At 39.0% G+C, this 11,406-nt stretch overlaps 1 protein-coding gene across 1 annotated transcript; it reads right to left on the bottom strand.

Moving 5' to 3' along the window:
• Positions 1-1,334: 1,334 nt before the first annotated feature.
• On the bottom strand, positions 1,335-5,591 carry LOC306872041 (prostaglandin D2 receptor 2-like). Its single transcript, XM_079420378.1, has 2 exons — positions 5,404-5,591; positions 1,335-3,687 (listed from the first exon to the last, which is right to left on the bottom strand). Exons 1-2 carry the CDS (start codon positions 5,468-5,470, stop codon positions 2,396-2,398), a joined length of 1,359 nt encoding a protein of 452 aa, XP_079276504.1. The 5' UTR covers positions 5,471-5,591; the 3' UTR covers positions 1,335-2,395.
• Positions 5,592-11,406: the final 5,815 nt, after the last annotated feature.

The following is an 11,406-nucleotide window of genomic DNA, read 5'->3' as shown; positions in this document are numbered from 1 at the left end:
TGCTAAGCATGCATGTGTCAGTGAACACGTACACTTCCTGGTTCTTGATTTGCCTGCTGTCCATAGCTGGGTTCCTCATTCCTTTGTCCTAGAGTGCTCAGAGTAGCTGCAAGCTGCTAGTGACGCATACATGGAGTTTTAATACCACTAAGAGCATCTGTTTCATACTGTTACAGCACAGAGCTCATTCTTTTACAGCTTAAAACGTGAACTGTTCCGTCTGTCCACTCTGTGCTCCATCCGTTCAACAATTTCTTTTTTTTTTCCCTCTCACATGATCCCTTGCTAACTACAGCTGCTTATTAAAAACTGGGTCAATGCACATGGAGTATAGCCTACAGATACTGTGGAAGTTTTGTACAATGCAAAACTATCTATTAAATAAGCAATATTAAAATAATTATTATAGATTTGCATTTTGACAATGAAATTGAGCAAGAAATATTTGAGATTCTGCACTATTTCAAGGTCACTAAACAAGTAAGCAAATTTATAACGTTGATTATGTGAGATTTTTTGTACAGACGGTCAGATGTTCTTGCTTCCATTGAAACATAAGTTGCTCTTTGGATCATCAAAATCATCCTGGATAAGGATAACATGATCTTTAGGTTTTACACAAACTTGCGAATTTCATGCAACCCGTGTGCTGCAGAGAGTTCACAATAATCAAAATCAAACTTTTTTTTTTTACCATATGTATTTGTCTGCTTCTTGATTCTGTGGAATGCAATGTAATTTATAGAAGAAGATCCAAACTTTTTCATGCTGTGAAAGTGAATGGTAACCACAGCCATCAAGCTAGATTTTAAGTGATTATAAACTTAAAGGGTAGTTCACACAAAAATGAAAATTCTGACATGAATTACTCACCCTCATGTTGTTCCAAATCTGTTAAGATCTTCATGCGTAATGGTGCTCTTGTGTCAAAGACTGACACGGAAGAGAAAAAATTGTTGAAAAAAGTTATTTTCTTTGCACACAAAGTATTCTCCATAGCTTCATAAAATTTCAGTTGAACCATTGATGTCACATGGATTATTTTAACAATGTTCTTACTATCTTCCTTAAAATGTCCATAAAACATGTAAGTTGCGTTGCTGTCTATGCAGGGTAAGAAAGCTCTTGGATTCCATCAAAAATATCTTAATTTGTGTTCTGAAGATGAACAAAAGTATTACGAGTTTGGAACGACATGAGGGCGAGTAATTCATGACAGAATTTTAAAAAGTTTTTTGGTGAACTATCTCTTTAAAATATAGTCTGCTCTTCACAATCATATGGCTTCATAAGATAAAAAATATAGCATTATAATCATATGCACTTGTGTTTTTATCAAATTTATTTGTTTACTTCTGACAGTTTTTCAGCTTCTGGTCACCATCCATTTCTACAGAATGGAAGAGAGCAACAGTAACATTCTTCCAAACATTTAATTTTGTGTTCCACAATACATGACATACCAAATACAAGGAATTCTGAAATTCATGTGTTTTGTTTTTTACACTTAAACTGTTATTACAAATTACATATCAAAAATTTGTTTAAAATGAGAAAAGATTGGGCAATAGAAACAGGTAAAACTGTTGTATCATATAGATTTTGATTTTGTATTCTAGTGTTTTCTAGTGAAAATATTTGTATTAACATAAAACATAAACTCAACATGTTTTGCAGGCATTTAAAGAACAGAAATGGAAAAATGAGACCCTGAACAAAAGTGAGTATCTTGTGTGGTCACGAGCTGCTGTGAGATGTTACCCCACTCTTCTTTCAAGCCACTTGCAAGTTCTCAAACACATCTGGGGGGAAACATGGTTACATTTTGACACTTTGACACTGCAAGGACTATGGCATGTTCACACAGGTGATCAGGGACCAAGGCATCTTATTTCTGGTGAGAGTTAGTAGAAAAGTCTCTTTTTTACTGTCCTAAGTATCTGTGTAATTGCCTACCGACTGTAAACTGTTAAGGTCTACTCCACAGTTGCATGTGCAATAATTGCTTATGGTTCATTGAACACGCATGAAAAAAACTCTTTCCAATAAAGTCCCTGTTGCTGAGTTATATATGCATGTAGTTAGTAATCTGAACAATGTGAGAGAACAGAAACAGGAATATGGGTCATGTTGACTTGTGTGTGTTTGAGAGGCTTTGGTTTTGAGTTCATTTGTGTTTACCAGTAGCAGGGACATACTCTCTTTAATATTCTAAAAATCACAGCAACCTCAGAGGTAATCCAGCATGACTATAGCTTAAATCAAACCCAGTGTAGTAAAGAGATGCAGAAAAGATAAAAGCTTATAAGGCCATCCCATGATTGTGACCTCCAGTTGGTAGACCATAGTTCACTCAGAAACATTAGTCAGTTCCAATATATTCCACATTATAAAGTCACATTTTGTCGTCCCTCTCTCCCTCATTTGTCGGGCAGTTTTTAAAGCCAGAGAGGTTGATGGGGCCCTGTATGCCATGCTGGCTGCGAGTGACTCTGGTGGGGGTGGGAGAACTGGGTGAAGAGGGGAACAATGAATCTTTCTTCCTCATCCTTTCTGTGACCCATACTATGGGTCCAGCTTCCTCCACCAGCCCCTCGAAAAGAGCCCCCAAACTTTGGTGGATCTGAGTGCAGAAGTTTGGACAGCTAAACGTGTAGATAATCGGGTTCAATACAGAGTTCAGGAAGGCGAATGTTGTTGCGACAGGTAAGTACACCTCCACAAGCTCCACAATCTCTGTCTTGTACTGAGCCGTAACCTCCAACAAGCAGAAGACGTGGTAGGGCACCCAGCAGAGAATAAAGGTTGCGATCACTGAAACAAACATCTTCATGAAACTTTCCGAGAGTCGAACGCCGTTTTGTCTGCCTGATGAAGACAGGCTGCGGAAGAATTTCAAGGATCTCTGTTTGCCATTGCTTGCACCCTGCCATCGACTCTGAAGCCTCTTTCTGCGAGCTCGCAGTTCAAGAACAATGGAAGTGTAACTGACGGCAATGACAATCAGAGGTACGACAAATGCCAGCAAGACTTTGGACACTGCCGTCGCTGCCTGACGCACCTTACAGTCTCTGTGCAGTGTGTTTGAGGAGGAATAGAATGCAAAATTGTGATAGCAGAGTTTGCTGCCATCCTTTTTTTCCACAACAGAACGGAACATGAAATACGGAAGTGCGTTAACCGCCGCCCAAGCCCATCCAAGACCACAGATCTTCCACGCTGCCGACACAGTACGATGGTTCTGAGTCCAAACCGGTTTAGTCACCATCAAACAACGGTCCAATGATATCACAGCCAGTAGGAAGGCAGAAACAAACATGTTGAGGAAAAAAATGGAGGCCTGGGCTGCACACAGAGCGCCGCCCAACTCCCAGCTGTGGTTCTTCAATAGGTAATGAGTGAAAAGCGGCAAGGTTAGCGTAGTTAGGAAATCCGACAGCGCCAGATTGAGGACCCATACTGCAGCAACTGTCTTGCGACGAAGGCGGAAACCAAGCACCCACAGCACCAGTCCGTTTTCCAGGATCCCCAGAGTGGATACCACACCGTGGACGCTCACCACTGCCAAGTTCGCGCCAGTGTCTTTGTTTAAGGTGTGAGAGCTCATTGTTTGCAGAAGAGGGCAGTGGAGCTCTGGGGGGGATGATGGGCTGAGGGTGGAATTTGGAGTGAATGAGGAAGTCATTGCTGTCACAAAACAAGAGAAAAAATATTAATATATTTTATTACAGCCTTCTGCAATGAAGCATAGATCAATGAAACCTTTGTGTTTTTTTTCCTCAAATGTGTGTGATGTGTTTTATCTTGAAGTTGAACATCTGTAGGATCTTCAAACAGGTGTTGTATTGCATACACTCATAAACATACAAAAGCTGTCACTGTGATGGTACCTTTTCAAAAGGTATGCCTTTGTACCTAAAGGGTCCATATTAGTGCCTAAAAGTTACAAAAGTGTACATTTGGAAAAGATACCGCCCCAGTGTCAGCTTTTGTACCTTTTTCTGAGAGTGTGGGATCTGCTAATTATTGTTTGAACTTTGTGAAAGACGTCTATTATGCTCACCAAACCTGAATTTATTTGATAAAAAATACAGTAAAACAGTAATACTGTGAAACAGTAGTACAGTGGGTATAAAAATTCTGGACATGCAGCTTGTTTGCATAAAAATTCCCTTTATAACAAGACACCTGTTTGTAATTAACAGATTATTTTGGTCACTTGCTGCATGTGACAAAAACATCCTGTATTCTCCATGTCTGTGGTGTAGAGATAAGAGACGGAAGCTATTGCTCACCAAAAAAAAAAACCTAAGCTTTTCCAAAATGTGTCAAAATATTTTATGATTTGAATAAACTACACTAAACTTTTGAACCCATGATGAAGATGGTGGATCCTGCAACAGGGCTGCTTCTCTTCAGCTGGGACTGGGGCAGTATTCAAGATGGAAGCAATCATGGGAAGTTCCAAATACCAGAACATTTTGCCACACAACCTGCAGTCATCCATTAAAATTATATAGATAAAGAGGAATTTCAGCATGATAAAAGCCTTGAACACAAATCTAAGTCAATAAAAGAAACAGCTTCAGAAGAAGAAAAATAACCTTTTGTAATGGCCCAGTCAGAGCCCAGACCTAAATCAAGATGTGCTCATATACTCTTCTGACGACTGACTAGCTAAAAGCAAAAGGCGTTTTAATCTTAGTGTATTAGTATTATTTGAGGGGTTTGCACACTTGTGCAATCAGGTTATTTCAAAACTTTTATTTTTCATTTTTCCCCATTAAACGTGTTATTGTTTGTTATTGGTTTCAACATTACATTAAAAGAGGATCTGACATGATTTTACTTGGATACCTTTTTTCTTCTCAAAAAAAATAGCAATTTTAACACTGGTTTGTAGACTTTTTATACCAATGTACAATTTAAAATAGCTGTTTTCTCTTTAATTTTATCTTAAAATGTAATTTATTGCTGTGTTGCATTCTAATGCTGACAATACAGAAGATTTCCCAATGCTTTCAAAATAGAGGAAGAACGAATGAGAAAGATGTCTAAAAATAAGCAATCAGGAAGCTGTGGTGATGACATTCAGATGAGCTTTGAAGTTAAGCAAACTCTATCGAATCTATCGACTAACTGCATTTACAGTAATACTGTAATGAACCGCCTTAGTCTCTTAAGTCTATTAGTCTGACTATGAGGTTTCTGTTCTCGCTATTTTGGCTTAGTTTTGTCTGGTGTGAATCATATCAATCATAGTTTATCATCAAGTTCACACATTCTCCAATCAATCTTACAGTAGTTTACAGTGTCTAAACAAACATATTGCATTATAAATGTGCTCAGATTTAGATTAATTGGTATCACAGTGTGTTAAACAGGAACGTATCTCTCACTTACATAACAATCTGTGTTTTAGTAGAAATGATGAGTGCGCGATGTCTACCGTTCGCTTATCCTGCGTCATCCGTTCATGTCAGAGATGTCAGTTATAATTCCTCAGGAAAACCTTGGTGCTGATGATATAAACCTACTACAGTTCAGGAATGGTAATGGATCTTATTCTTCCTTGAAAAAAAGTAGCTTACAATGGGCAACATGAACATGTCAGTGCCTGCCCCACAATATCTCTCCAACAACATTTACTTAGAAACAAGGTAAGGGTTGTGGGAAGAGGAAAGACAGTCTTAGAAGAAATGAGAGCAATCATTGGAACCGTTGGTTTCATTGGAATTATATTGTAATAACACAGGTGTTTACTCACCTTAGACTTAAGGATGGGTCTTCAGATGAAACCTCCTGAAATACAGAACAATTCAGTGATTGTATGAATGAATGAATGAATTTTGTGTAAAACCTGGCGTTAATGTTCTCAGCATGATTTGAGAATGTTACAAATTGCGTCTTGTGCTAGAATAAAAACATTTTATTTAGTGCAGAATCTGTAATCCTCATGTTATTGCAAACCTGTATGACTTTATTTATTCATTGGAGCACAGAAGATGGATTCTTGTCATATGAGGTCAAACAATAGCTTTGTCTGAGGAAGAGACCAAAATGTAGTCATTATTCACTAATAACCTTAACAATCAATATTGCAACACTGAGCAATAAGCGACAGCTTTTGTGGTATTTCATGGCACCTTTGGGCCTTGATTCTTCTTCTCTTTTATTATATTGAAGAGATCAGTGAGGATATTCTTAAGTCTTTCTAACTATTTTAGTTGATCAGTATCTTGTTTCGGTAAAATGGGAATTTCAGACATATAAATCTTTTTTGAAAAGATTTGAAATATATATTTGAAAAGTAATGCTGTAAAATATGATTTTAAAATAACTGTCTTGTATTTTAATATATTTTCAATATATTGTATTTATTTAGTGCTATCAAATGATTAATCATGATTAATTGTATCCAAAATAAAAGTTTTTGTTTACATAATAGGCTTATATGTGTTAGTACTAGGAGTATGAACTCTAGTGTTGTCTTGTTCTGTTACTTTGGCCTGTTCCTGTTTTTCCTTATTTGTTTTGGTCACGTGTCGGTTTCCATTTGTCCTTATTTGGCATTTCCTGTCCTAGTTTAGTTAATTATCATCCAGTTCACCTGTCTTGTGTTAATCATCTCGTTTGCTCATTAGTTTGTGGTCTTTATAAGCCTTGAGTTCCAGAGTCTTTTGGTCTAGTCTAAAAGTAACTTTCTGTTATTTAGAAGCATTGTTTCACTGCTCTTTGTTATTAAATCTCACTTTTGATATATTCCCTCGGCCTGTGTTCCCTGGAACGATGTACCGTTACAGAAGACTGGACCTATACAGAAGATGAGGCTGAGGTTAGTTCCCCGCAAAGTTTGCCCATGGAACGTCAGCCAACCGCCACCCATGGCCAACGCAAGACAGACGCTGTCAGCGGCCAACGCAAGTCTGCCACCCGCCTCTCTCTCAAGCCCGCCTTTCACGGGGAAATTCCTGCCGCCGTCCGCGGCTCCCCCAGACCCGCCGTTCGCGGGAGATTGATGCCGCCATCCACGGCTCCCAAGACTAGCCTGCCTGCAGAGAATATGGCAAGCCCACTGACAGACGTTCACGTGCTGTTGGGGTTATTGGTGGTATATGAGGGGATGTCGTGGATGCCAGTGCCTGCCCCTCACAAGTGCCCTCCAGTGCCTGCTCCTCGCAACTGCCCTCCAGTGCCTGCTCCTCACCTGAGCCCTCCTATGAATCCGCTGGTCCCGTCCAGTTCTCCTACGTCTCCGCTGGTCCCGTCCAGCTCTCCATTGAAACCGCTGGTTCTGTCCAGCTTCGCGCTTCCAGAGCGCCCCCAAGTGCCCACTCCTCCAGAGAGGAGCTTCCCCAAAACTTTTTTTTGGGGGGGGGCTATATACTCCTGGCCTGGATAACCATAGTGGTCGTGGGGAAGACCACTATGGTTCCTCGATCTATTTCCCCTGAAAAAATAGTCCCGCCTGGACTCCCTGAGCCCCCAGACTCACCATGGCCGTCCAAGCTACCTGATCCGCCATGGCCTCCCGAGTCTCCAGTCCCGCCATGGCTCCCGGAGTACCCTGATCTGCCCTGGCCCCCGAGTCCCCTGATCTGCCCTGGAGGATTCCGTTGTCTCCTCCCTGTCCTGGCCTTGCTCCAGCCTCCAGGGCGCCCGCCCCCCTCCCCTATGTGACTGTTACGATGCGAGACGAACCTTCGATATCGAGGGGGGCGATATCTGTCACATGTCGCTTTCCATTTTAGTTCCGGTTTGTCCTTATTTGGCATTTACTGTCCTAGTTTAGTTAATTATCATTCAGTTTACCTGTCTTGTGTTAATCATCTCGTTTGCTCATTAGTTTGTGGTCTTTATAAGCCTTGAGTTCCAGAGTCTTAGTGCAGTCTAAAAGTAACTTTCTGTTATTTAGAAGCGTTGTTTCACTGCTTTTTTATTAAATCTCACTTTTGATATATTCCCTCGTCCTGTGTTCCCTGGAACAAAGTACCGTTACAGTTATCAATTATATATTCATCTTCTGGAATTATAGCATTAATAGTATAATCAGATGATTTGTTCGTCCACAGTACGCACAGTTTTAATCGTCTATTGACTCTAAGGAAAATTATTTCTCTGGCCACGAAAAATAATTTCCTCCCTAATACATTGCTCATAGAGCATGTAACAAAACCAGAACGTTGAAGTGACCTCGTTCTGTGAGCAGCAGACACAGACAACCAAGCGTGAATACAATTGGATGTTTAGTAAACTACACTACAGGGGAACATGCAGCATCGAACTAGACCCAAACATACACACATTAAACATAGATGTCAACGCAAGGAAGGCATGGAGAGAGAGATAGAGCGCTCGCGCACAAGAGAGTAGAGCATAATGGCAGGTAAACACATCAGCTAAACTCGTTAGAACCATCGGAGAATAACATCACCTTAATTAAAAGGGGTCGAAGCCTAGAAGCGCATCTAAATAGTTAACAAACGGTTACTTGCATATTGCTTTTGTTGGTGCTGAGTAAAGTGTCCTGGTGCGTGTCCATGTATAATGCGTAGATTCTTGATGAATTCCTTTAGGAGTGAAAGCTTCGTTATTCCAGCCATGGGTTGATTGGTCCGAAGTGAATCGACAAAGTTACTGGACTTAAAGCTGGCAGAAGCTTGGACTACCCCCGAAAGGGGAGCCGCAAGAAAGTGCAGTAAGAACAGACCCTTCTGAAATCCATGCAATGCCTGTAAAAACAGAACTATCCTCCTTTTACTCATTGACAAACCTTTCTACGAATAAACATGCATCCCAGGACATTGTGTGTATGATTTTAACTGTCTTGTATAGTGTCCCTTGCATTGTATTTTTCACAGATTGGCCAGGCTCAGTCACCAGTCAATCACAGTGCACTCCCTCACCTGAATTCTAATCACCCGCACCTGCACGTTATCAATGGCAATCATCCCGCACTCCTCAAATACTCACACCTCACAACACTCCAGTGTCTGGTCTCGTTCCTATGAAGAGGACTACTGCAGCTATCGTATCTGTATGCTTGATACTTAGCATCTTGTTTACTTACCTGCTGTGTTTCATCCCATGTGTGTCTTCCAGCGATCCCAAGTCTGTCAGCTCCAGAGTCTCGTCCTAGTCCACTGTGTTTGTGAGGAGTGCAGTTTGCTCCTGTTCCGTGTTTCCTGTTTGGAAAGATATCCAAGATACCATCCCTCCTAGCCTGGGGAGATGGCTCTTGACCACAAAGACAATGCATATGAGTATTGTTTCTGATTGCCTGCTTGCAACAAAGTCAATTTAACGATTTTGATCTTGTTACATGCTCTGAGTAGTACAGTACCTTGAAAAGGGTATTTCCCTTACCCTGTAAATTAAGATTTCTTTGAATTCATAATTAATCAATGCTGAGCATTCGCTAGACAGCCTGGTCAATTGATTGTACTGTAAACTCTGCTTTATCAAGCTATTTCTATTAACTCATCCAAATATTATAATTAATTATAACGAGTTATGATTAATTATTAATATTCCCCTTTTAAGCTAGTTTGCTACACATGTATACACAGCTAATAATAAAATGTGACATTCTGTAGTTTTGTCTCATATTCATCTTTTAATCATATTTGCAAATGACTTGACTCCACAGCCAACAGAGCAATTCTGTCTTTACTGCTCCAATACTTATGGAGGGCACTGTATATTGCTCAATAAACATTTGTTGTTGTTATTATCAAGGTTGACATTTGATCCTTTGAAAAATAGGAAATTCAAAGATTTTAAGATTGTTCTTTTTACCATAAAAGGCAGCGGAGGTATGTTTTCAGGTTGACTTTTCTGGCTTTTTATTCTGCCACTACTTTCATTAGTCTCTCTACTCACAAAGCATCACCTGGATAGATTATGATTAAACATACCTTTTATGAAGTTTGTTTGCTGTGATCCCACAGACATTCTTCTATGGTTTATCTTTAGGTGTCCCTCAATTTCTTTCTTCTGTGAACTCTTCTTTGCCTCTGCCTTTATTCTTCTCTCTCTTCTCACTCGTTTTTTCATTCCTGTGTCTCATACATCATTTTGTATGTAGTTTTGAAGAGGCGGGGCATATCACAGGTGAAGAACAGTATAAGCTGTAGGTGTAAGTGGGATCTTTGTGTTTTTCTGAACATGACAGTTCAGCTATTCATAATTACTATGTTTTGTTTTGCCTACAGATAACAGCTGTTCGGCCTGTTTGTATGTCTTTTAAATGTATGAATAGTGCTGAACAATAAAAAGGAATTATTTTATTAGATATTTTAGGCTGTTACGCGTTGCTGAAGTAGGGGGCAGGAAGACGAGGGATTCTGAATAATCAGGTTCTTTAATCGATTAACGTATTAAACAACAGGAATAACAACAGAAACATAACTTTACTTTGAGACACGACAAACATAATAACCAAACTGAATGCTTATAAAGAAAACGGAAACAAAGAGCAAACAAGATGATTAATACAAAACAGGTGAATGGAATAAACGATGATTAACTAATGACAGAAAACTGACCAAATAAGGACAAACAGAAACTAAACTGAACACGTGCCAGAGGCCACAGGGCAACCAAATAAATAAATAAATGAGCAGAGACAATGAAAAGTTTGACAAAATACAGACAAAATAATCACCACAGTATAAATATACACAGTACAGACATATATTATGTGAACAAAAACTGTTATTTTGGATGCGATTAATCGCGATGAATTGTTTGACAGCACTAATTTATTTTAATAAGGACAATTTTAATTAGTAAAAATTTGGTAACACTTTAGAATAGGGAAGACTTATTCACTATTAACTACTTTTCCCTGACTGACTTTTCCCTCAATAAATTCCTAATTTGCTGCTTATTAATAGTTAGTAAGGTAGTTGTTAAGTTTAGGTATTGGGTAGGATTAGGGATGTAGAATAAGGCATTAATATGTGCTTAATTAGTACTAATAAATGGCTAATATTATAGTAATATGCATGCTAATAAGCAACTAAGAAACCCTAAAATGTAGGGTTACCAAAAGTTTTATTAAAGAAATAGAATAATACAAAAATAAATACTGATTAGATGATTTAATTAATACAAATAATATGTTATATAATTAATTTTCCTCATTGCATCCTGGCAAGTCTCAAGATAATATTTGCATCTCATTAAACCTGTACAATCAACATTATTGACTGAACAACTGAACTTTAAAGGGCCTCAGATTTCGAGAACAGGTGTGGTCTTATTGCGGAATGTGACGTTTGTTTCCAAAGTTTATAATAAACTGGGACACGGCTCATATATTCATAAAGCAAATGAAAATAAAGCAATGTAGAATTTTGAATGGTCAATGTAGAATGTATGGTCAAAGGTGGATTTGACCCA

This window comes from Barbus barbus (assembly GCF_936440315.1).
Source record: "Barbus barbus genome assembly, chromosome: 7".
NCBI classification, from domain to species: domain Eukaryota; kingdom Metazoa; phylum Chordata; class Actinopteri; order Cypriniformes; family Cyprinidae; genus Barbus; species Barbus barbus.
The sequence above is the reverse complement of the archived record's forward strand: the minus strand, read 5'-3'. Positions and strand labels throughout refer to the sequence as shown.

Excerpts from the sequence above, each read along its gene's own strand:
- LOC306872041 (XM_079420378.1), bottom strand. The coding sequence starts at position 5,470 with ATGACGCAGGATAAGCGAACGGTAGACATCGCGCACTCATCATTTCTA. Across the intron at positions 3,688-5,403 it reads ACTAAAACACAGATTGTTAT|CAATGACTTCCTCATTCACT; the intron begins GTAAGTGAGAGA and ends GTTTTGTGACAG.